The sequence below is a fragment of the Ostrinia nubilalis genome, chromosome 3 (assembly GCF_963855985.1).
Source record: "Ostrinia nubilalis chromosome 3, ilOstNubi1.1, whole genome shotgun sequence".
Lineage (NCBI taxonomy): Eukaryota > Metazoa > Arthropoda > Insecta > Lepidoptera > Crambidae > Ostrinia > Ostrinia nubilalis.
Genome location: NC_087090.1, coordinates 15,927,186 through 15,954,149, shown reverse-complemented (window position 1 = coordinate 15,954,149; position 26,964 = coordinate 15,927,186). Strand labels below are relative to the sequence as shown.

Sequence of the window (26,964 nt, the reverse complement as noted above, 5' to 3'; positions counted from 1 at the left end):
TACTCAGATAGTACCAAAACCCCTAAATAGGGCTTTATAGGAATCCCAAGTATATTGTGTTGATTGGATACTGATATGATTATAGCCAATAGAAATATCATAATGATAATGAGAAGCATCGTAGTTATCTATTGGATATAATAATATTGTTATAATCAGCTTTTTTCAAATACTGTGCAAGTTTGAGGCCCTGCAGCTCTTCACAAAATATAGCAAACTTATCACCACAGACTTTGGAAGTATCTACAGCGATTGAAGAATTATGACTTTTGATTGGGTGCGGATTTGTGGGAACCTATCGTCTTCTTTTTCACGCTAGCGGTTCATTATCACTATCGTCCTATAAACTGCCTTTGCTGCCACTATCCCTTCTGTTCATAAATACCCTTTAGTACGTCTTACGGTATGAAAAACGTCGCCGTATCCTCTTTTTCAGTCAACATACTTGTATCAAGTGGTATAATTATTAGCCAAAATACATTCATCGTCATAACTATCCTGTAAAACGTCTCCAATAACTTCTTCAAGTACCTTTTAGCTCTTTTGAGCTGTAAAATTTAATAAAAGAGCCAAAAATAAACACAGTTTTTTTACTTACGCATGTTGTCATTGTACCCAACCGAGTACAGTAACTTTTAAATGACCCTAGTTTTATTTGAGATGTTTAATATTATATTATATTGTGTTTTATAACTTACTCTGATATGTATTTTAAAGTAATAAAATAAAAAAAATAACTTATGAGCAGTAATTGTTAAAAAAAATCAAAAAATAAACACCTACCCCTACTATGTTTCAGTGACACAACTTCAACTGATACTTTTTATCAAAAAAAGTCCCACTACCCGCGTAATTGTTGTCAATATACTTTAATAGTGTTGTAATGAAGTAAAATAACAAGTCTACCTATGTTAATTTTGTGAGATTTGCAATTGACACGTAAAAATATAGATGTACCCATTTGAGTACAGTGACCTCTAATGGGTTAATAATGGTAACATTAGCACAGATAATGAGATCTTGCTTAGAAAAATAACGGTATTTTGTTTGTCGAAAAAGCACTGGGTTATAATAAATAATGTCTTTTAATTTCTTCAACTACATATTCAAATTCATAATAATAATAAATTTCATCTAATTTCTACCAATATACAATATATTTTAAACTCGCAAAAGTAACAATCTAATAACAATAAAATCCAATAGTTTAAATAATTTATTATTGCAAATTCCAAACCGAGCCAAGCTCATAATAAAGGCAAACCACACTATTTGAATACGTCCTATAATAATTATTATAACATTTTTTTATTTTATTTCTTTTGTAATTTTTTTCAGTCTTAGTTTAAGTTTCAGTATATATTTTGTTTAGCTCAGGCTGAGTTATTACAAACTATCCCGGGTAACAAGCTAGCATTCATGACTAAAATTTAAAGAAAATAATATCAAGAATGTTTAGTAAAATATCACATAATTAATATAGTTTTATATCAGAAAAATGTGACTGTAAAAGTTGGTGACAAATGACAGTGGATTATACGTTTATTGCGTTTTAATTCTAACTAAATGTGATGCACAATCGAGGAAATTTTGTTTTAATGATCGGTAATTTTTACTTCTCATTATAATATCCAAATGAAGATATTCTAGAAGATTACAAGTCTCTTTCAGTTTGTACGGTCAGTAGCAGATTAACCTATGACACACATATCCCAATATACTTTGACCTCTATTGCTCAAGGATAAGGTTGAAAGTCAATTTGTTCACTGGGATCTTACGTCAATATTGTTCTTAATCCGTTTTTAATATATTTTTAATACAGAACTGTCTTAACAAATACAAAATCGTGCAATAACAATGATCACCAAATAAACATCGAAATATTAAAACGACCGAAAAGACAATACATTATTCTGAGCTATCATAGTGATCCAAATGTATTTTTTTTTCACTGTATAAATGCACACGACGCGCATATCAACTTCTCGTGTCATTTATTAAAATGTCAGTTGGATAACTATGACACTAAACTCGTCAAATAATTATAGGGTAGCTGACACCACCAATCGTCGATCTTAGCAATAGGAATCTTAATGAAATCATATGTTTAACCCAATGGAATAACTATTTATGAATTGAATTTGAATTTCAGCTTTGAAATTGAATTAACAATGTTGTGAATTTAAAACTAACTGGGTTTCTCAGGACTAGATAGGAAGTGATTTACGCCCGTATTCACAAACGATGCTTGCTTAAGTAAATCAGCAAATCGAACGCACAGCGTTGAATCGTTCTGCGATTGGTTCGTGTGCCACGCGCGCTGTGAGACCTCATAGTAATGTTTGTGAATACGAGCGTTAGTGTAATCTCATAAATGTGTCAACTACCCTCCACTTTGACTGTGATGTAACGACGGCACGCTATAGTTCCAAAATACTGAACTGTCCTACGCATGACATTGACAGTGGGGCGCCACCGTCAATACCGGATCGCTGGTTCCGATTTTTGCCATGTTGGAAACCATATAGATGAACGATGGTAGCGCCCCCCTGTCATTGAGTTTGGTGAGACAGTTCAGCGTGGGTCATCTATAACATGTACGTTTTAACGTCGCGTCCCATTTTGACAGTACGCTAAGCTAAACACTGCTTGATTTTACGTAGTTGCAATAAGCATCACTTTACAACAAAAATGTAGTGTGCTGTCGCTGTACAGTGTCAAATAGTTCGTGACACCCAAAGTAGCCAAAAAGTTCGCAACACGTCTTTGTTACAATGAGGGTTTTCGCGAATAAAAAATCCGCCAGATGGCGGCACGTAGACGCGAGGTCCAAATGCTGCATGATTGGTTATTTTTGACATGACATTGACAGATATGTCAAAATCCACCAATCTCGCAGCAGTCAGACCCCACATCCACGTCCCGCCATCTAGCGGATCTTTCATTCGCGAAAACCCTCATTGGAATAAGGTTGTATTATCAACTTTTTGGACACTTTTTGTGTCACGAACTGTTTGACGCTGTACCCAACCCAAACTACTTCATCCTCAGCACGTACCTTCCACGACTGTACTCGAAGCATATCCTCTCGCCCAGTCATCCGTCCTGCGCCATTACCAGGCTGATATTTGCCAGGGCGAGGGCAGAGTTCTGTCGCACCAGCGGATTGGAATCCTTGATGAGTTGGAGCAGACGTGTCCGGGCGCTTCGGGTCACGTCCGGGTCTAAATCCGAGTCTTCGGACGCCTTCTCTCTGATGCGGTATAACTCGGCGTAGAGGAGGCCTGGAAGGTTTGGTTGGATATAAACAGCTCAACCTACATAGACACGATCTACAGTATCGTTACCAAACCCAAATGAATCTGAATAATGTGTTAGAATTCAATGGCACGATTTTTACTGAGGGGACAATCAATATGCCACAGGCCTTAAGGGGTATAGTTACGACACTGCCTCTACCAGTGAAGGTTGAGATCTCAGGAAGTCTCGAAATCCGCGAACAAATTTAGGAGGTGAAAAATCTGAAGAATGTAGGAGTTCCTTTGATAGTTCTCTCATCACTTCTGTGGAGGTTCGTTCTTTCGTTTCAACCGAAAGACGTCCACTGCTGGACTGTGGAGGTATCATAGTTAATTTATTAAAGGTAGCTGACAGCAGTTAGCAGACACTTGATGGCATCTCTTCAGTAAAAATATCAAATGTTTTTCTGTGTTGAAGCTAAGGTGTAAGAAGTAAAGATGGGTGTAGCTTCATCTCCTCCTTAGCACAGTGGAGGTAGTTGACAGCGGTCTCCAGACACTTGATGGCATTTCTTCATTCAAATTCTATTCTGCTGATGAAGCTAAGGAGTAAGACTCACCAAGAAGTAAAGGTGGGTGTGGCTGACTTGGGCACACTGGCTGGCATCTCCTCAGCAAGCTGGCGTACTAGAGCTGACAGGAATTCATCCAGGTATAACCTTCTTTAGTCAAGGACTTACCAAGAAGTAAAGGTGGGTGTGGCTTCATCTCCTCATTAGCGCAGTGGAGGTAGTTGACAGCAGTCTGCAGACATTTCAGCACACTAGATGGCATCTCCTCAGCCAACTGACGAACCAGCGCTGACAGAAACTCATCCACTTGAATACCTATAGACGATCTTTATCCAGGACTTACCAAGAAGTAAAGGTGACCTGATAAAGGTAGCAGGAAAGCGCAACAACACTTGGGCACACTGGCTGACATCTCCTCAACTTACTAACGAAACGAAATAGTGCTGACAGGAACTCATCCAGGTATAACCTTCTTTCGTTAAGGACTTACCAAGAAGTAAAGGTGGGTGTGGCTTCATCTCCTTAGCACAGTGAAGGTAGTTGACAGCAGTCTGCAGACACTTGGGCACGCTGACTGGCATCTCCTCAACTAACTGGCGAACCAGCGCTGACAGAAACTTATCCACCTGAATACCTATAGACGGCCTTCATCCAGGACTTACCAAGAAGTAAAGGTGGATATGATGTGGCTCATCCCCTTCTTAGCACTTGAGAGCCGTCTGCAGACACTTGATGGCATCTCTTTCTGTCAAATAGTGCTGTTGAAGGTAAGGAGTAAGACTCACCAAGAAGTAAAGGTGGGTGTGGCTTCATCTCTTCCTTAGCACAGTGGAGGTAGTTGACAGCAGTCTGCAGACACTTGGGCACACTGGCTGGCATCTCCTCAGCCAACTGACGGACCAGCGCTGATAAGAACTCGTCCAGGTATAGCCTTCCTTCGTCCAGGAGATGTGTTTGGACCAGGTCGTTTGATTTCTTCACGTTGAACGTTTTGAACACTTGTTTGATTGTGAATTTGCTGGCCTGAAATTATAGTTTACATTTTAGACGAGTTTATTTTGTCGAAGGCTTCGAACTGGAAAAACATTCTTATACATAATGTACTTAAAAGGTCTTTGTGATGTCAAAAGGTCTTTTGCTATGCTTATAACGCTGTCAACGACAGCTTAACAATCATATTTGGAGAATTGAAGTAATCGTTTAAAGGGAAAATGAGATAACAGTTCAGCTTAGCTCAGTCATCATATTCCTTAGAAAATAGTACTTCTATGGGACTGAAACAGCTTTATGAAGATGGTCAATCAAAAAGACATCTTACCCTCACGACAGCAGGGTTGTTATCGCACAAATGCAGCAGGAAGCAAGGCAGGGATGCCACCGACTGCTCTGCTAAGCCTTCCGCGTTGACCCTCCCGGCGATCACTCCGAACAGCCTAATGGATGCCTCCCTAAGCTGCGCGCATTCAGTGTTCATAAACGGCCGGATTTTCTGAGATATCGAGAGAAGTTCGCGTTCGAACTCCTTGTCAAGTTTCTCTGTCTCTACTAGAAGCCTGGTTAAACCTTGTATGGCGGCTAGAGGCACGTTATCTGATGGTGATCTGCAAATAACGGTTCAGATCAATTCCTGATATTAGACGTATTGTGTGCAAAAAGTATTTGCTTGGAAACTGAACCTATTGCATCAGTTTGAAAAACTAATCGTAAAATATGTTGCCGCCACAATGCATGTTAGAAGCATACGTTGCCCGTGGTCCTATTACTTACTACTTATTAGATCAACAAAAAACCAGTAATATTGAACAAAACGAAGACTACGGTCAACGCATGGTTAAAAAGGCGTTAGCTTTGCAAGTGTCATAAGGGTTTTTATCTAGCTCAATGTCAAATTCAGAACTACTACAGGAATAGATATTAAAAGGAAAGGTAAGTAGAATCTCATCAAAAACATGGCTGGTAGAACAAGGTGTCACGGTCATATTTAATGGTCGCGTATTGTGCCAAGCCAGACGTTTACCACACGAAATGTTGCTGGTGTTGTACAATTACTACGCGGAATGTAGCTGGTATGTGCTGTAGGATTGTGGTTTTCTCCTAGAATACCAAATATGCGTGCCTAAAGTCGTGAGCGATAGCGTTGCTATAGAAACACCAGTTTTACCTTAACCTGGCACGGGACCGGTACGCGTACGGTTCCGATAAGTCTGGTCTATTTTGAATGGAAACAAAATAGAAATTAATTCACAAATTCTAAAACTCTAAAATTTAGGAAACTAGGAATAAACAGTAAATCACTACTCTCTTGCAGGTGTTTATATTATACTAAAAACCTATTTTCTTCTCATAAAAGAAAATAAATAACTGAAAAATCGCGGCACTTATTTTCCAACTACAACGAACCGTCCCATCAGTGACATTGACAGGGGCGCCACCGTCAATACCGGATCGCTGGTTCCGATTTTTGCCATGTTGGAAACTATACAGTTGAATGATGGCGGCGCCTCCCTGTCAATGAGTTTGGTGGGACAGTTCAGTGTAGTTCATCAATACATAGAACTGATTCGGGTGCTCAGGGACACTGTTTGAGACATCCTGCATAAAGTGGCACCAAGTCAAGAAAAGTTTACTAACGACCTATTTTACTTGAGTGTTTTTCGAAGAACATTCTCTGGATACCTCTAGAGATGTTCTTTAATCTTCTTGCTGAAAGTATTGTTTCAGCCAAATGACGTCCACTGCTATATTGTTGTATTACTCACTGTGTGTGCGGCGCATCAACCCCCTGACTTAAAGCCGCCAGGGCTGGCGGCAGGGCGATGGCACGATGGGAGTTGGAAAGACGGGCTACATTAGCGGCACCTCAGACGCAAACTGCCCTCATGCGAGAGTTGTCCACCTTTCGAGAACCAAGTCTTCTTGGTAGAACTCTGTTACTTGCTGTGTGTGCGGTGCATCGACCCCTTGGCTTAAGCAAGCCATGGCGCGATGGGAGTTCGAGAGACGGGCTACATTAGCAGCACCTCGGAGGCAGACTGCCCTCACGCGAAGGCTCATGACCTTTTGAAAACTAACGGAACCTATTACAACATAATTTTCTTGGTGGAACTCTTAGTGTTACTTACTGAGTGTGCGGTGCGTCGACTCCCTGGCTTAAAGCCGCCAGGGCTGGCGGCAGGGCGATGGCGCGATGGGAGTTAGAGAGACGAGCTACATTAGCGGCACCTCGTAGGCAGACGGCTCTTACGCGAGGGTGCTCATCCTTCCAGCCGGTGTTCAGAGTGGCTAGCACGGTCTCTATGAGAACTGGGTTGTTGTTGCATCTGTAAAGGAGTTGGTATATGCTTTTAAGCCCCTTTAAGGTTTTTAAAATTAAAATGGACATAAAATTCAACCGAGCTGATTCCAAACTCTTGGATTTTTACATGAAATAACACTCAATAACACTTTTAAAACCCGGACTCTTTTTAGGCCCAACTCCTTATTCTTGCTTGTGCTTTTTTATGGGTTACAACACAGAAAACTTTTCCCTAGAGCATTGGTTTCCAAAGTGGGGGGCGCGCCTCCCAGGGAGGCGCAAAGACCTTTAAAGAGGGACGCGGGCCATCTGTGTACTTAAGTATAAAAAACCTGCGACCACTGAGAGAATGCATTCCAGACTGCTCGATACGACCAGTAAATAGAATAAAATCTGAACTGGAGGAAGGGGGGCGCGGATTTTTTTGTATGGTCGAAAGGGGGCGCGTCTCAAATAAGTTTGGGAACCAATGCCCTAGACCTAGAGAATCCTTCCATAGAGTTCAATTTCAATGACGACCAAGTGTTCATGACTATCAAATAAATAATCACAGCGGAGAGAACGAATGGTGTGATCAGTACCGTCTCAACACCCATCTAGAAAGTTAACAAACTCACCTATAGTTCAGTAGATCAGCCAACAGCGCAAGCGCAGCGCATCTTTGCGGGGGTAACGGCGAGCGCGCATAAGTTGCGATCTTTGAGACTACCCTCGCCAAGTGTTGGGGGCATTCCCTGCTCAGGGAACCCCCTAGGATAGGAGCCAGTTCGAGGAGTGTGGTGGAGGAGTCGCCATGCTCGATGCTCAGGCAGAGCGAACAAGCTTCCTTTACCTGAATGGGATGGGTTTCTTTATGGATTGGTTGAGAATTGAATGAAATGAACAGAGAGAAAGCTTCTAAGCTATGTTGATACTTATTTGGGTAAACTGCTCTAGTAGGGTAGAAACTAAAAAGGCATTTCTAAAAATTTTTATGGTTGTTCGTCAATTTACGAGACTCATGACAATTGAAAAGAAGCTTTGCCTCAGTTCATTTTTTACGTCTATAGTAATCCATATGAAATGATATCTCAAGTGGGCATAAAAGATCGCCCATTTTTTTTCGTTACACTGTTTCATTCATGACAATAATGGTCAAAGCTAGTTGAGACAGCATATCAATCGAATCGAAACATTGCCTTAAAACCAACCTTATTCCATAATGTAATAAGAGCTGCATTTGCAGTGTAAATGTTACGTTGATTTGCTGTCATGTACTTTGTAGTCTAGTTTAATAAATAACATCCAAGGAAATTTCAGGGCCATAGAGCAAACTCTTAAAATGTATCATGTTCGAAAGAAAAGCAGAAAAAACTAACTAAATGACACAAGATCGGATTCATGCAAAATGTAATTTGTTAAAAACCAAATTCATTCAAATGCATCGCTGAATTGTCCAAGGGAACGAAAATGCGAAGCAATAGGAAAATGAAATGGTTTTAGTTGTCTAAACACCGTACATACATAGAGTGGCTTACAAATTGTTTGTTCTCGTCCATTTTGCTGCCATCCTGATGATAAATAATTTTGTCAGAAGTGTTTGGAACTTGAAAACCTAATTAATATCTTATATCAAGAAGACAAGCGTTCACATTTGTATATCTTTGTACCTAAGACATTAGTGTGCTATGGCTCCTAGACTATCATCATCATTTCAGCCTATGAGAGTCCACTGTTGGACGTAATTCTAAGGAACGCAACAAAGCACTATGTCCCACTTATTTCACCCAGCAAAAAGATTTCTATCGTCGGTCCATCGAGCAGAGTCCGAGAGGCCAAAATGTGGTCTCCTCTCAATCGATTCAATACGTAGTCAAGGAGCTATCAAAAGGTTGATGCTTAGAATCTCTTATAAACCGAGATCAGAAGACCAAAGTCATAGAAACTGTTCTAAAATATGGAAAGTAAGTAAGTAATCATTTATTTGCTGCACACAGTTACAGAAAGTTTTTTATCCACAACGAGGAAGCTCTTGGCCTGTATCTCACCTGATGGTAAGTGATGATCAGGCCGAAGGTGGAAGCGAGCTTCACCCGGAATCCTCAACCACGGAGGAACTGGCTATCTTACCTCTAACTGCCGGAACACAACAATGCTGTTAACATTGTTGTTGTGGCGACAGACTTAGGTATGATGGTGGTAGCTAGCCAGGCGGACTTAGAACAAGCCCTACCATCAACCACACCGAACAGAAAAATCTGCCCCCACTGGGAATCGAACCCGGGACCTCTGCGTCTGAAGCAGGTGGTCTTACCACTAGACCACAGAGGCGGTTAAAGTAGACGTATGACTTAGTAGACTGCTTTACAAAATTTAACCTTATTTGATTGCTTATTAGCTTTAGACCTAGATAGGTTCGAGCACTGCTTACCTTATAACAGTTAGCCCTCTCCAAAAACGCGTTGAAAGTGTTCACAGTGATCTTGGCCGGAGACATCTTTATGGAGTCCCTGTTGGGGACAAAACCGAGCCTCTCTTGCGCGCGGTTGGCTGGTAGAGAATACGCGGGCGGTTCCGCTTCTATGTAGCAGGCTAGTGTTGTGTAGAGAACGGAGAAAAGGTCTGCGAACTTGGCCACACAGGTCTCGTTCATGGTCGGCTCTTGAAGCATTTCTCCTAATGCACTTATTAGCTGAAACAAAAACAGAAACTCAGTAATTATAAGGTCAGTGTTTTTTGAAATAATTTCATAATTAGTTTATTAAGTTAGATACTAGAGCCAAGTCAAGTCTTGTGAAACTGTGTTATTTAGTTCATTCGATTAAGGATGTCGCATTCGCTTCAAATCACACTTATTGGGTTCCATAATTTATGCCGATAAAATTTTAAGTTAAAAAAATGATCCTTATTCCATCTAATTTACCGCACTGAATGCGTCCTGTGGTCAGGTCAAAATGAACGCAACCCACCTTAATTTAAACTTAATTGTAATTAATTTAAACATTTTGTATTGATGCCATCTGACAGTGCTTGCAAGAGCAATGAACGCAAACTGACAGGTGTGGGCTGCGTTCCTTTTGATCTGACCGCAAACCGCATCTAGTATAACAAATGTTTTAAGCTCCAAAGTCTACTAAGGGTACCTTTAACTGGTATAGAGAAAAATATTTTTCATTAGTTTTGTACCTTATGTTTTCTCAATAAGGTTCAAAATAAGGTGGCAACAATTCTGCCACTACCAGGTAAAGGTTTTAAAGTCCTTTAAATACTCACAGTCAAGGGCTGGAGCGCGGCTATATGGTTGTCAGTTATATGGTAAGGGTCCTCGTACAGCTCTACTGACGTCATCAGCCGTAAGAAGTTGTCCACGATCGCTCCAGACAACGCTTCGTCGCGCGCCAGGTATCGCCAGCAGGAGACCACGCATCTGATAATGAAAGAAATGGTGTTATCCCACTAAAAAACAGATCTTCAGATAAATGTTCAGATGAGACCAGACGGCTCGCACTGTCAAAAGTTATCAGATCTCATGTAAAGCCAAGCCTCTAAAATATTCAAGAATTTGAGTGACCTTTAGCAATAACCTATACACAACAACTGAGAATAGAACTCTTCCCAATTCACATGAAATTTTAGGACCTACAAGTTTATAGTAAATATCTAATATATAATAATAGTATAATAGTATAATACTCTTTCGGCGAAGTCCTGGGGAAAAGCAAACGAAAGACCGAGGGTCTGAGTCATCACAATATTATATCATGTTTGAGTTATAAAGAACTTACGGTTTCAAAGGAATCCTCTGCGCCAACAGCACGGCCGTCACTGCGTTAGAGTGATGGCGCGTCAGTGACGTCAGCGGCTTCATCAAGCGCTGCTGTGCGTCCTCGCCCACTGCATCCATAGTATTCAGCATCACCTCGATTATCCTCTCAATAGTCTGGTACAAGTCCTGCCCCTTCTTCACGAAGAAAGCGTCCAGCACTGCGCTTATCCCTACACTCCTGAACTCCTGGTCATCGTAACCTTCCAACAGGCTCTCCACAAACTGCATCGTATGATGATGAGGAATCTTCATCGATATTGCATTGCATAATGCAACACAGTAATCAACAATCATGTTGATATCATTCGTTAATACATTATTCTGAAGATTCGCCAGATCAGCCATGCATTCATCGTCCGGCTCGATAGTATGCCCCTCATACAAATCCTGGATTTGTATCACGAGTTTAATGCAATCTATTGTTGTGAGCCTCACCGCGAAATTGGTATCCGCAACTCCTGGAACGACCAAACCCAACAAGTAGCCCATCTGACCGAATTTGCTGGGAGTTTCGTAGTTCAGTTTGACGTTTTTGATATACGTGTCGAATATCACTTGCAGAATCAACACCGATGCAGTTCGGATCTCATCGTTTTCGTGACGAAGCCACTCTATCAGCAAACCGATCAGATCGTCAATCGTGCTTAGGCAGGTCGACTGGAGTATCAGCTCCCTAATCAGATGGTGAAGTAAAGTCAAGCTGTCGTTTAGGGTTTTGGCAAGACGATCGTTTTTGTCGCCGTTCCCTTCGACTTCGTATTTCCTTTTGAATGAGGACAGCTCCTCAAAAATGCTACTAAACAGCACCCTAAGGATCGTGTTTCTCTCCTCAGGCAGGATACCCTTTTGTAACTTCGTTAGACTCTTCGAAGCTTTTACGACTATAGGATACAGCTCCACGTTGCATCTGTCCAAATTCGGATTGTAAATCTGTTCAAGAACAGCATTCAGGAGTTGCCAGCGATTCCTGAGAGCCACATTGTGGTGGGCTGCAGGATATAAGGCCTTGCTAATTTGGTAAAGGGTGGTGACACTTGCTTTGCACAAATCAAAGGGAGGGTTGGTCTTCAAAATTTCGAACAAAATTGATGTAACGTTATCACCTAACCTCGCCAAAACGTGCACATCCAAGCAGTTTTCAGCTACTTTTCCGTAGCAAGTGATCACTGCGTATTTTACAGAGCTAAGCTCTACTTCGCTCTTAGAATTTCTAGATGATAAGAAGTTAAGGATTTTATTGCCTCTCTTCGACTCGTTCTCCTTGTAAGTGGCATCGAGTTCGTTGAGAACAAACTCGCCATGTTGTCTGGAAGCTATTCCTATCGCTTTGCTGACGTAGTCGACGCTTTCCATCGGAATGGATTTAAGGGCGAAGAGAATAATCTTCAAAACGTTTTCTATCACTGCAGCGTTAGTCATATGGCACGTCAATATGGCCAGATATTGTAAAGACATTCCCTTGATAATTGGCGACTGCTTTTTGGACAGAACTTGTTGCGTTATCAAAGCGGCTATATTTTCCACCCATTTGTTATTGTTCACATTCTCTATAGCTGATTCTAAGAGATCTATAAGCATGTTATGCCACTGTTCATTTGATTCGCTTTTGTCGACAAACTTCAGAAGTCTTTGAATCTCAACAGTCCAGGAGTTTTTCAAATTCTTATGGACATCTCCAGAATATTCTTCAAGGAATATGAGCAAATTCTTGTTTCGTTCTATCTGTTCAGGGTCTGCTATGTAAGTTATGCATCTTGTGAAGACTTGGTCGGGGGTGTACCTCAAATCTTTTAGTGTTTCTTTCTGATCATCCTCGCCTGCGTCGGAATTGTTTTGTAGCAGCGATGTCAGGCATTGGCTAACAGTCGACATGGACGAGGTAAAGTCATCAACGGTAAGTGCAGCTAGGAGTAAACTTCTCAATTGTGTGCGAACACTCGTCACCGTGTTACACATGAGAATAAGGGAACTTTTGTACGTATTGTGCAAATCCTCGATTTCATTCTTCGGCACATTCGGAGGGCCTTCACAGCCGCAGTGTTTTATAATGAACTCGACCATAATGAAATCTTCGGCAGATGTAATGCAGTTTCTATAGACCAAACCAACGATAGCTTTCACGAGCAACTTCTTCATTTTCAAGCCCTGCTCCATTGTCGTCATGACCTTTAATATGGCGATGAACTTGACGGCATAATTTTCTACAAATACTTGTGACGAAGTCGTCAAGTGGGTCAGAATAATGACTGCTTTCATCCGGTCTTTTTCCTGGTTGTTCTTACACTGATGGAGAAGACTCTCAATGGTTTGGTCAGGAAACTGCCCTGCCATATGATCGAAGCAGCGTAATACTTCGAAATGGTTTTTCACCGTATGCGGCTGATCGTAATCTGGCTCTACTAGGATCAAATTGAATAGGACGTGGTTGATTGAGTTTATTACGCTGTCGTTTAAGCTCAGTTTGGGGTTGAGAGGCGATGGCGACAGTAGGTACGAGATACATTGACTGATGTAGTAGGCGTTTATCGTTGGCTTACGGTACAAAGACAGCAATGAGAGGACAAATTTGTTGACTGTCTCGTTGAATTGCCTTTCGGGTATGAGTCTGGTGATGGGACCTAGTGCTTCGAGAACCGCCTCTGACACCTTCGGCTCGTTCGAGGGCAGCCACTGGTTGTACAACACGTCGAAGATTATAGAGAACTCTGTGACAAAATTGTCTTTGATCGATGTTATGTTGTCGTTTTCGACGTTATCGCCGATCTGTTCCGAGACCGCAACTGCGAAGTGGCCGAAAGCTGTGAATGCAAAAGGAATTAGTTAAATACGTAACAACACTGACATTTTTATTACTTTGCCGTCATGATCCCAGATGGGGAACACAAATGATAATGTAAGGAAAAGCAATGTTTGGTCAAACATCACAATATAAATAAATAAACATGAGTCAATTTTATTTTCCAATAAAAAAGATGAGGCACGCTAACCTGTTGTTAGTTGGTTGACCGACCGAGTGTTGCCAACATATTGTGAACATTCAAAAGTAATTTTAAATACATTTTTCTCTTTATGTGCTGCTTGTAACAGCTCACACGATATAACAAAGTCTGAGTCTACTCAGAGTCAGAGTTTAAAATCTGATTAAGGCAGTGGGAACATAGTTACCACCACATTCTTAGCCTTATTCCCTTGTCTTTAGGGACAAAAACAATTAAAGGACATCATCCACGTTTCATATATTTTTGGTCCAAAATCAAAAGTGCCGGCCAACAAAAAAAAGTGCTGTATTCTGACAGAATACGTCTGCCTTAGCATTTGTTACTATGGCACCAAAGCCGTAGCTCCACTGTGCGTCGAGTATTTGAGATCTAAAAGTCATCGACTATTCATACATTTTTTGTTCAAAATCAAGTGTCGGCCAATAAAAAAAAAGTGCTGTATTCTGACAGAATACGTCCGCCTTAGCATTTGTTACTATGGCACCAAAGCTGTAGCACCACTGTGCGTCGAGTATTTGAGATCTAAAATTCATCGACGATTCATAAATTTTTTGTTCAAAATCAAAAATGTCGGCCAATAAAAAAAAGTGCTGTCTTCTGACAGAATACGTCCGCCTTAGCATTTGTTACTATGGCACCAAAGCTGTAGCACCACTGTGCGTCGAGTATTTGAGATCTAAAATTCATCGACGATTCATACATTTTTTGTTCAAAATCAAAAATGTCGGCCAATAAAAAAAAAGTGCTGTATTCTGACAGAATACGTCCGCCTTAGCATTTGTTACTATTACACCAAAGCTGTAGCACCACTGTGCGTCGTAGTATTTGAGATCAAAGTCAGTCGTTTCATATATTTTTAGAACTCAAATACTACGATGCACAGTGGTTCTACAGCTTTGGTGCCATAGTAAAAAATGCTAAGGCGGACGTATTCTATCAGAATACAGCACTTTTATTTTTTGGCCGGCACTTTTGATTTTGGACCAAAATGGATGATGTCCTTTTGTAGTATTTTTTGTGACTTAGCCTACTACTTACCGTAAGCAAAGGCCTGCTTCACAGCGTCGTGTCGGACGAGCGGCAGGAGTGGCAGCATTTTGCCCAGGACCTCCTTGACGTGAGGCACTACTGCGTAGGTGTTGACCGCGGCTAAGGTGCCCAGGGTTCGAGCGATGGTGTAGTGCGGGACCGACGCTGGGGTCAGCTGGTTAATTAGTAGACGGAGTACCTAAGAAGGTGGAATGTGATTTATGACGTCACTTCTTCTGCCTCGCTTTATGTATTTTTTGGAGTCCCTATACTTTTAAGTCCGTTTGGAAAACATTTATGACGTCACTATGCTGTGTAAAATTAAATACTCGCCCACCATGCTATAAGTGTTTGTGCCATAAACTTTGTGATAAGTATGTAGTATTACTAATGTACGGTATCCTGAGCACAAATAACTCGTAATTTTATAGTAATATCTTTCTTATGTAGATCTACGGCGCGCGCGCACGCGTGACTTTTGTCACTGTGACAGTATGTCTCTCTTTTTCTCTTTATGAAGGTGTAAAAGAAACAGATATACTTACACTAACACTTTATAAAGGTGTAAAAGAAACAGATATATTTACCCAGTATGGCACTCAACAAAGTTTATTTTCCCCATTTCCCATGAGATTCTGGTAACTACACCTATAAGTACTTCAATTCTTATTATTCACAAACATGATAATGTTTTCATACAGGCTGGTATGTAAGTAGAGTATGTAAACAAAATAATAGTTAAAAGGAAAACATCAAAACTGAAAACAGTTTCCCATAATATTCCAATAGGATTTATTAATTGCAAATATTACTTGCACCTTGAAATACTATTTATAGCATGTTATTGATTACAATAATATATACTAAATCATGTGTAACTCAGGAGAACAAAGAGTGATAAATCTGTCACATGTAACATAATATCTGGTCTGCGAACATGAGTCACACTTCAAACTCTTTTGATAACCAATAAACTATAGTGATTTTAAAACAGAATCAATATTAATTTCCCATAAAAACATTCAATACATCTGTTGGTGTTTCTTTAGGGAATTAAATTACTATGCTCTTATAGTAATGTTTTTTTTCCAGCCACAACATGTTATTAAACAGTACTGTACCGTTATTCGAAGCCTTTATAATGAGAGTAGTGTCTGTCTTTTCCTGTTTGAGTACTAGTTTTGACGTATAATCTGCCCACGTGACTTCCGCTCCGGTCCCCCACCGCCTAAGCACGCCTCAATTAGCGACACTAGCGCCACCAACGGTAGCTCGAAACTAGGTTTCGATATTCTCGCCATTGGTGTTTTAGTTCCCGTTCGAGACGGTCGTAGAATTAGCTCCGCTAGTTCGCGACCCATCTCACAGGTACTAGTCGTGACGTGATTCAGGTAAAATATTACCATCATAATGTAAGTACTTTAAATTATTATGTACTGGCTGAAAACTTATAAAAATTACTGTGATTACTTATTTCGTAGTGTAATTTATTTTTACAACGGTGTTACCGTTCGGGGGTAGATTGCATTCAATCTAACTCAGTGTAATTTTAAATAATTATCTTTCTTCTCTAGTAATACTTGTACCTAACGGTATTCCGTTAGACGTGTTTCAAAAGTAACATTACTTTTTAGCAATGTTTGTTTCTAACGGTTTTTCGTTAGATATGTTTTTAAGCTAACTTTTCTTCTTAGCAATGTTCGTAACTGACGGCGTGTTCCGTTAGATGTGTTTTAAAACTAACATTCCTTTTTAGCAATGTTTGTGCCTAACGGTTTTCGTTAGATGTGTTTTAAAACTAATATTCCTTTTTAGCAATGTTCATTCCTAACGGTATAACACTCCTTTTTAGCTGTGTTTGTTCCTAAGGGTTTTCCGTTAGATGTCTTTATTTTCAAAAGGAAAGAGGAAATATTATGTCCACGTGCAGAAGAGGAGCAAGAGTTGGCGTAGAGGTCAAATCAAAGGATGGTGTGGTGTAATGTGATAGTCGCAAGATGTGATTGCTTGCTACAATAAGCTGTAAGTACCAACTTACCAATACCATTTCAGACATACGAATTCCATCGGACGGATTGTGTTGATTTATAAATCAACAAAATAAATAAACGGTAAACTACCTTTATCAATATGCATCCGGGGAAAGTATGAAAACTTCCACTAGGTAGGGTAGCGTACCGACGTACCTATTCTACCGCCATTATGGAAGTCTAACGCATGGCTTATAACCCAAGAGTGAAGTGTGCAGTTTGTCCTATTAGGATACGGTACGTAGGTATAATAATACCTTTGTGGTTTTCTTAAACTATGATTTCAGGAAAACGCTATGCTGTTACTGTGTAGATAAACAGTGAGTCTGTGTAATAAACGGTGAAGGATGAACATCGTCTATTCAGCCTGATACGCAGTTTATTTGATGCTAGCGGCGTCTGGAAAATTTTTCGGCAGCAATACGATCGCAACTCTGCTCCGCAGATCGATCTGAGATTTCGCCTATTTCGCCTAAATACCTACAGTGGAAAACTCAAACTGGCTACTCGGCAAGCTAGATGGCAGTGTAACCAAAACGCAGCAGCATAATCCTGTAGCGAGGGTAAGTTCTCTTGGAGCAAACAGGGAAAAACCAGGAGCCAGAACATTTTCTCCCTCATCCCACCGGGATAGGAAAAAACTCAAACACTCAAGGAGTCTCATATTGAGCCAGGCAACGCCGCTCATTTTTATTTACGTCGAGAGGTCTTAGTAAGGCATTGGTCCAAACCCTCTTGTTATCCCTCATCCCACTGGGATATGAGATTACCCAAAGAGAATCGGACTCAAATCATTACATTTCGAGCCGAGCAACCTCGCTCATTTTTATTTACGTCGAGAGGTTTTAGGGCATCGCTCTAAACTCTCATGTTATCCCTCATCCCACTGGGATAGGAGATTACCCAAAGAGAACCGGACTCAAATCATTACATTTCGAGCTGAGCAACCTCGCTCATTTTTATTTACGTCGAGAGGTCTTAGGGCATCGCTCTAAACCCTCATGTTATCCCTCATCCCACTGGGATAGGAGATTACCCAAAGATAACCGGACTCAAATCACTACATTTCGAGCCGAGCAACCTCGCTCATTTTTATTTACGTCGAGAGATCTTAGGGCATCGCTCTAAACTCTCATGTTATCCCTCATCCCTCTGGGATAGGAGATTACCCAAGGAGAATCGGACTCAAATCATTACATTTCGAGCCAAGCAACCTCGCTCGTTTGTATTTGCGGTTCAAAGACATGAGGGCATCGTCCTAAATCCTCATAATTTTTGAAGAGTTATAGAACCCAAACGCCTTATTCCACGGCAAACGAAAATAAGTAAAGTTGCCGAGTAGACATGAGGGCTTCGCCCTAAATCCGCATAACTATAAAAGGGTCTGAAATTCTATTTAGCACTGCAAAATTAAAGTAATGTTGCCGGGAGGACATAAGGGCATCGCCCCAAATCCTCATAATTTTCAAGGGTTATGGAACCCTAATTAAAATGCTTTATTTCATGACAAAAGTAAGCTATTTAAGACCTGCCATGGGTAAAAGGTGGAGACAGAGATCATGAGATTACGCAAAAATTACTCGATTCGTGTCAGTTTGGCTTATTTCATTACTGCCGAGATGATACAAGGGCATCGCCCTAAACCTTCAGAATCTTGAAGGATGTTAATTAATCGGGGCCGCAGCTATGCGCCCTGAATTTTTGGTACCGAACAGTTAACGCCTGGAGAAATTAAATAAACTTAAGCCTTTATGCAGCCTCTGCATAGTAAAGTTACAACTATTGACCTGATAGTCTTTTAAATAAGGTATACATTCATAGACGCTTGGCGGGTACCACAAAGTACTGAATACTAAAATAAGTATTAATTGTCTGCTATACATACCTATAGTACACCGACAGACTCATGCAAATGTTCTGACGGCAATTGATTCGCACAGAAAGAGTCGCGACATTCGCGCCCTTACCTATTGGACGACTTCATTCTGGGGTAACTCAGGACCCATCCTTGCTTCGGGGTCAGATATAACCCATGCCCCTATTGTAATAAAAGCACACAAGTCTGGATAATAAACACAATGAAGTCGGTCCTTACCTGTATAAAATAAATAAACAAAATAATAACAGTCTTACAAACTAGTAACAGTAAAAGGTGAACTCCATAAATACAAAATGGCCTAACCGAGTCTCGGTTACCAAAAACATACAGATCAAGTCACGTAACGTTACAAATCCTAAAGCATTGGCTCTTCTCATGTTATAACACTACAATTCATGATTTGCGTGAGGCAAAGAGCATTTTAACCGCCAACTTGAGGCGCTCATGGCACCCAATACCAAATACTTATGATCCACAATAACCAAAAGTATAAAGCTTATCTGAGCTTAAAACAAATTGGGCACGCTGCATGGTAACGCATTTCGCAATTGAATTTCACTGTACAACGAAAACAGTGACTTTAGTAAACCGTACTTACTAAATATATATTAAACCGCGTAGGTTTACATACTACAATTTGTTATTTTCTCATTTATACAAGCCATTACATTCGTTGGAGAAAAGATTGCATACCAAAAGTCACACAAGTCTTCAGTCTCTTAACTGAACTTTCCGTGTGCCCTATTATAGTGTCAATGACTACGTCTTGTCTACTTAATTTAAGTAAATAAATATAATTTATTATTAATGTCATATGACACCATGTCATATCGACCTTTTGTGCACCTCTGTGGTTCAATAAAAATTGTCGTATGAATATGAACGACTTTTACGAGGAGTTAAAGGGAATAAATCAAAACCTTCAGTCCAAGAAAGTAATTTAACTCTGATTTTTCCAATTATCACTGTGACCTTAGGGTCACACAGAAGTACATAAACATGGTTGGAATTAATTTTGGATAATGTGCCGCACTCTTAAGCTCTTTGCTTGGGGCCGAAAGTCCTTCGCCTACCTACATAGTACAATTTACAAAATACGTATTTGATGTGATTTAAGTCCATCAATTATTATACTGTAACGAAGGTAGTCACAAGCAAAATGTTGTGGCACACACAACTGTTTACGAGTTAACTTGTTTTAAGTACAACAGCCTCGTGAAATATTCTAATACCTACCCGACTCGCTAGGTCAATAAAGTAATTTGTCTCTGCTGACTATTGTCACAAAAATTAGTACTTACCTACCTACTGGCAACTTAGGTATGTACACTTCAATGAATCATGAGTGACATTGGCGATGATATAAAACTTAGTGTTACACAAACATCATTACATAAATATTTTTACATAAATATTATTACATCGTGCACAGAGCGATCGTCCAACGGCATGCAGGGTGATGAAAATAAATCATACGAAATTAAATCCGATGCCCACCCTAAGGGCCTTGATGAAACCTGATAAGGTTTAGATCGGCTACGAAACTATCATTTAATTCTAGCTGTGCTTGCGACTTCGTTTGCATAACTTTTCTCGCTTTCGCAACATTCTTATTGATGCTCCGCTACTATTGGTGGTAGAATGATGTTATTATGATTTTATACATAGAATTCGTGGTTAAAGGACTCCAACACAAAGATAGTTTTTGTGTTGATGCAAACAAACTCTTGTTCAGCCCTATAACATTATTATCATAATTGTAATTACAATAATACATAATTACATATTAAGATTGCTCTGAATTAAGCTGGTTGACTAACCGTCAATAAGCTGATCTAGCTGACAAGTTATCACTGTTAGCCCTAAAGATAATGGTCGCACAGTCTTACCACAGCACCGACGTTTGTAAACCACAAAGTTTACTAAGTTTGTACTAGGAAAGTCTGTATTATTATAAATTTTATCAATTCCGACTCAAACTTCGCTATCCCTAGCGAACAGCGATAACGCGGAATACTCAGGCAATACAAAAGTATCGTACCTATACATAGCCGGCTAGCTATTGTCACCTATTCATTACACCGTCCACCTAGGCTACGGTCCTGTAAAGGTTTATAAATATTAAAATCTGAGCTGATACCTAAATGTGGGAAATGTTGGAGATCATCAAACGCCCGCTATCGGCAAGCGACCTTAACTGTACCAATGAATATTCTTATCCATACCTAATAATTATTCACTCCTACCGAAGCTTATTAAATTCATCTAACGGTCTGATACTGTGAGTGAGGGTGGACGTAGCTTTTGCGCCTTTTACATGACGTAAAGTAACCGATAGTTCATTATTACATAGTTGTTAATAAACGATGCATTAGACGTGAATTTACGGAGATGCAGATGCAGGTTGCGTTCTGTAAAATATTATAATGTACCTACACACAGTACATTACCACTCAGTAGACAGATAAGCTAAAGTTCTAACTAATTCATAACATTTCTCACTGATCAATGTCTTATTCTTCAATTGATCACATTGGCGATTACACAGCGCCACCAGGAGATAATAGACACGTCTCTCATTATAAAGGCTTCGAATAACGGTACAGTACTGTTTAATAGCGACGTTTTACCTGAAAATAAAACGTTTATTAAACATACTTACCTTATTCGAAGCCTACTTTTTAAATCTACCTGGTGTCATAAAACACAATGGCGAGAATATCGAAACCTAGTTTCGAGCTACCGTTGGTGGCGCTAGTGTCGCTAATTGAGGCGTGCTTAGGCGGTGGGGGACCGGAGCGGAAGTCACGTGGGCAGATTATACGTCAAAACTAGTACTCAAACAGGAAAAGACAGACACTACTCTCATTATAAAGGCTTCGAATAAGGTAAGTATGTTTAATAAACGTTTTATTTTCAGGTAAAACGTCGCTATTTGTTTACTTCAAATTTCAAAATTCTAAAATAGAAGAGTAAAATTAGTAAATTACAATAATATACATAGTACAAATGTAAGAAATCATAAGCCAGGATATAAATTAAAGATATTATTATATGTATAACTAAAATAAACACAAGAGGCAGGCAAAAGTTCAACACTCAACACTTGACAATAATTAGCATGACATTTTAACAATATTTTTCCATTTCAATAATTCATTAATTCTATCTTTATTTTATAATTATCGAATTGTTTAATACATAATGACATTTCCACCAAACTCAGTGTGTACATTTCTTTTGAAACTATTAAGATCGTCGTTCTGTCTCCTTCCTAAAGTTGCTGTGCCCTAACTGGGTCCACATTGTATAACTGCCTAAATTGTAAGACCTAAAATGTGAATGCTAATGTGGTTATGCAAAATAAACTATTGAGTATTGAGTATTGAAAAGCTAAAGGCAGAAGGCTCTTTGTCTCATCATAAGTTAAATCTAATTAGAAGAAATGTATGAATAAACAATGAATATGGTGGTAGCTGTTTCAATAGGAGCTCAGTTTATCATAACTACTTTAGTACTTGTTTGTCATCTCTCAATTTAAAAGAAAACTCATCAACATTATCATCATCATTGCAGCCATAGGAAGTTCACTGCTGAACATAGGCCTCCCCCAATGATTTCCATGTTGATCGGTTGGTAGTGGCCTGGATCCAGTGCCTTCCTGCTACCTTTATGATATTGTCGGTCCACCAAAAGAAAAATGTTAAACTTTAACGTACCAAGTCCAAATGTTCATGTCCAACCGCGACCAGCACTGAGGAGGCTCCTATCTGGACTATTGGTTCGTACTGTGGGTTCTCGGTCATGGCCCGAAGCATGGAGTTCACCAGCAACGTTGCCGTTGTGTTCTCCAGCTTCTTCACCTGGTTGACGCATGTTTGTTCCAGTACTCTGCAATGGTGGTTCGTATTATTAATATTTTTTATGAGGGTATTTTTAGATAAGATAATTTTTATGTGAAGTCTAGCTAGTTATTTTTGGTAATACTTTTTAATGTAATTGTTTGTGCCTTTTAGTTCAACAATGTCATTAGATAGATAAAGGGAGTAATAAGGAGAAATTTACAATGTTAAAATATGCTGAATCATTCTGGAAGCTAGAGTAAAGTAATTAACAATGCATAGATTAAGAATTTTGGTAATTTAATGATAAGGATGAACTAACTTACTTTATAATATTGCCCAGCTGTGAAGTGTTCACCTTGATTGTGTTCTTGTAGAATTCACAGAATATTTCTATCACCTCATTGGGATACGAGTTCGCGACCTTGGTCAAGGACTTGATAACTACATTATTGACTGAATTATCACTATCGCCAGCAGCATTTATTAGCACAGTCACAGTTTCTGTAAGTAAATATGTTTACGATGAATCATTGGAAACCATACAAATTCAGAAAAAAACATGTTATCTTTTACGTCTTACCTTTTAAGGTATCAGCTTTCGAAGACATTTTAAGATTCACATAGATTTTGCCTAAAAGAACTGCGCATGAATATTCATTAGTAAAGTTTTCCACTCGAGACTGATTTAAAGAAGATATTGCAAAAGTGCGACAACCAAGAATCGACAACCAAAACAACAATACGGTGACGTTTTGTGACAACCAACACAAAATGACAGTCAGATATTTGACAGTGACAACTAAAAGTGTTCCATTATCGTAAATAAATGATAAATTGTAATCAATTTTGCAAAGAAAGGAGGCTCATAGCCAGCAGTGGAGGAGTGTAAAGAAAGGGATGTTGATGATGATGATGCAATGCAATGATCGTTGAAAGTTTCTGCGAGAAAGGGCCCTATTGCCAAGCTCCAAGCATTAAATAGCTTCTCTACCAAATATAGATTTTTAACAATAATTTAGGCGTACCTACTTACTTCCATTAGAAACATAATGATACGAAAAGCTACTCGAATAACTTAACTAAGGATTAGAATACATAATATAATAAACAGTTCCTCTCTTGCAACAGTTGCAACCTTAGTTGCTACGGAACCCTACAAAAAAAAACAAGATAAAATTCTCTATGGGCAGTTTTTTGCAAAAGGCTGCAAAGTATGAAATCAAAGGAACATACTTAATTTTTTAAATATAGCCCAAATAAAGCTTGGCACAATGGATTTATAGACCAATTCAGTTTTTTAGATTGTAGTGCCCACACATTCTGTATTATAATAGATTTTTTTATTCCATCTTTTTCCTTAAACACTTCGATTAAATCAAAGCCACAAAATTGCAGTATTTCTTAATAAATAAACATTTCTCTTTTTAGTCGATTTTTAATTTATCACATAGAGGAATTTGTCATTATTTTTAATAAACAAAAGTCCTATGAAGATCCAGAAGTCATCATACCCTTTTGGGAGCGTTTTATTGGACGTCGTCCAATTTTCTGCATTCACCACAATCATTACAAACGCAGTTTGAAATTATTTCCATTCGTAAAAACTATTGGTTTACCTACATAATAACCTATCTAAACTATTTTAATTCATATCTATTCACTCACTATCACTTTATTACATCTTCCGTTGATCTTGTGTTATCTTATCAAAATAAATTATGTTAACAAGAAATCAAATATTTTGATCAACGTTTGTAGATAGTAAATAAATTGCTGTATTCCTTAGTATACAAAGGTAAAGACTTAATTAAGCATTATATCAAATCGATTAATATAACATTATTTTACATTACATAAAAAACATAAAAGTTACCAGTTCGTAGGCAGTAAACATTCTGTTTTTTGATTACTTATTCCTCATTACAATGTGTCCGTTCTGTAACATGTTCAGTATTTTAGTCTATGGTCTTCCTGTTGGACGACGACAGGCAACGAGCTCGCGTTCTCACAAATCGCTGATTGGATTTCGTGCGATTTTGATTGACGGACGGGATTTTTATAAAAAAGCGAAAACTTTTACATCGGTAAAATATTTTCTTCATTAATGAAAATTACGTGTTGTAAAATAACTACTTTCACCGGATACATCGATAATTAGATTACGAAGAAGGGGGCTTGTAAAATTACCCCACAAATTCGAAATTTCTGATACAATGTCCCCGTGTGTATGGTCAGTTACCGATATATTTGTGTGATGTACTGTGCTCGTTTAAGTGACAAAGCAAAAGCGTCGGCTCCCATTCGAGACTATTATCCTATTCGTGATTACGTTGGGCCGGGAACGGGCCAGCGGGCTTAGTTGCCGCGGGGACTCCAAAGCGGCAAATACGGAGGCGCAGATCCTGCACCGCATCATTTATCGTCAGGATTGCGGTGAGTTCACATTGCCCTCCCACCCGAACGGCAGAAAAAAAATCACAGAACATGGTTTACTAAATAATACTGGATAGTGTGCAATGTCTCACGTTTCGTACTTGGCATCTGACATTGAAGATCGCCCGATCAGCTGCCCGATGTCTTAAAATAGCTATAAAATGTCAAGTCTGCCCTGGCAGCGCAACAATCAGCTGATTCAAACAGTTTTAATTATAACTAATTAGATAACTAAAGGATTTGTTTTAGTGCTGAAGATCAGTTATCTCGGCCGTCAACATAATCGCCCGATAATGCCTTCAGTTTGCTGATAATGCTCTCAGTGTAGTGTTGTTATCTTGAGAGTTGACACCGTGTCAGTGATTTGAACTTTGTTTTCCAGATTTGAAGATGGTGCAGCAGGATTTGACTTAGGTGTGGGCCGCTGTCGTATGGACAAGCGATTAGGAATGGCTCGAGGCGGCTCCGTGTGAGCTGTGGACACTGACGGACAGTGTAGTGTTGTGTGGTGTCTAGTCACAGTGAGTGCGTGTGTTGAGTGACGGTGGAGCCGGGATGCCCTCCGCAATGTTGTCGGCAGTGCTTGAAGAGGAACCCGACCTGTATGAGGCGTTCCCACCTCATGTTGACCCCACTGGCATCACCATTCTCACTGATAGCCCACCAGGTAACTACAATTTTACATTACTTTTAACCTTTTTCTGTAGAAAATTCATGTTAAAAATATTTTTTTACCAAGCTGTTAAAATTTCATTCTTTTACAATTTTAATTTCAATATTTTACCATGGAATATTTTTTATTTCATGTTTTTTACCAAAAATTTGATAATTTATCAAATCTGAATCATCTTGTCCTTTTGTCATGACTGTGCTAATGTATGAAACATGCCACTATTTTATATCTATGGAATTCAATGTCCTTTGAACCGTAAAAATAATTTGCAGTTCAATTTACATGAAATTCCTAAAAAAAGTTACCTTGCATGAGGATTTTATTTGAAGTATGTTTCAATATTACTATCAGATGGTAATTATTTCATAGTGATTTAGGTAGTTAATTTTCAAACAACAAGCCTCATTAAAAATCTAATGAAATATGCATCAAATTAAGTTTGAAAACTCAAGATAATTTTTTTTCACAAGTTAATTATCGAGTTTGCAATTTTTATGGCAGAATATTTAAAGTTTAATAGAATTTTCAGTGACTTCTTGCTTTTCAACCCAATAAATGATTTCCTTGAAAGTGCACAATGCTGGGTTGTTTGTGAAATGTGGACCCGTGTTGTCCAAACACTCTGACATAACAATAGAACCGCAACCATTTTCAATGAGATTGCACAGCGTTTCACTTGGACCTGGTCTTAAATCTTTAACATCTTAAAATTTTTCCATAATATTGATTCCGTTTTCCTTAAACTTACCGGTTATAGCAATTAGCTTGGGATTTTACCTTAAAACATGTTTAATTTGTCATTGTTAGAAAAACTACAGTTTTTAGAACTATTATTTATCACCAAATAGTGTGAATAAAAAATATATTAGCTCAGATATTTAAAAAAATATAAGGCATGGTTGTTATGTAAAATCGTTTGATTGTGTAATCATTATTCATAATCTTGAAATTAACTGGATTAATAATTTATCAGTCACATGACTATGATTTTAGTAAGAAGCAGATAAATACTAAAAGGAATGTTATAATTCATTATTACTCATTTTACACAACAGTTATAATTATCTAAGGATCATTATTAGCAATCATATTTTTTATGATTATGTCAGCATTACTACAATAATAAGCTTCACCAACATTTCAAGATGATGTTAATGTTTTTGT

General features: G+C 39.0%; 2 protein-coding genes across 2 annotated transcripts in view; one reads left to right on the top strand and one right to left on the bottom strand.

The window, feature by feature from the left end:
- Positions 1 to 1,502: 1,502 nt before the first annotated feature.
- LOC135088040 (maestro heat-like repeat-containing protein family member 1) lies at positions 1,503 to 23,445 on the bottom strand. Its single transcript, XM_063982920.1, has 12 exons — positions 23,275 to 23,445; positions 23,018 to 23,195; positions 22,569 to 22,740; positions 14,950 to 15,139; positions 10,872 to 13,710; positions 10,360 to 10,513; positions 9,518 to 9,778; positions 7,725 to 7,939; positions 6,935 to 7,132; positions 5,131 to 5,413; positions 4,598 to 4,835; positions 1,503 to 3,285 (listed from the first exon to the last, which is right to left on the bottom strand). Exons 1-12 carry the CDS (start codon positions 23,300 to 23,302, stop codon positions 3,098 to 3,100), a joined length of 4,944 nt encoding a protein of 1,647 aa, XP_063838990.1. The 5' UTR covers positions 23,303 to 23,445; the 3' UTR covers positions 1,503 to 3,097.
- Positions 23,446 to 24,651: 1,206 nt separating this feature from the next.
- The window catches only part of LOC135088061 (GTPase-activating protein skywalker), a 116,419-nt gene continuing 114,106 nt past the window's right edge, over positions 24,652 to 26,964 (top strand). Inside the window, exons 1-2 of the mRNA XM_063982947.1 lie at positions 24,652 to 25,127; positions 25,510 to 25,794. Of these exons, the coding sequence (XP_063839017.1) occupies positions 25,683 to 25,794 (112 nt within the window). The 5' untranslated portion in view covers positions 24,652 to 25,127; positions 25,510 to 25,682. The remainder of the gene's footprint in view (positions 25,128 to 25,509; positions 25,795 to 26,964) is intronic.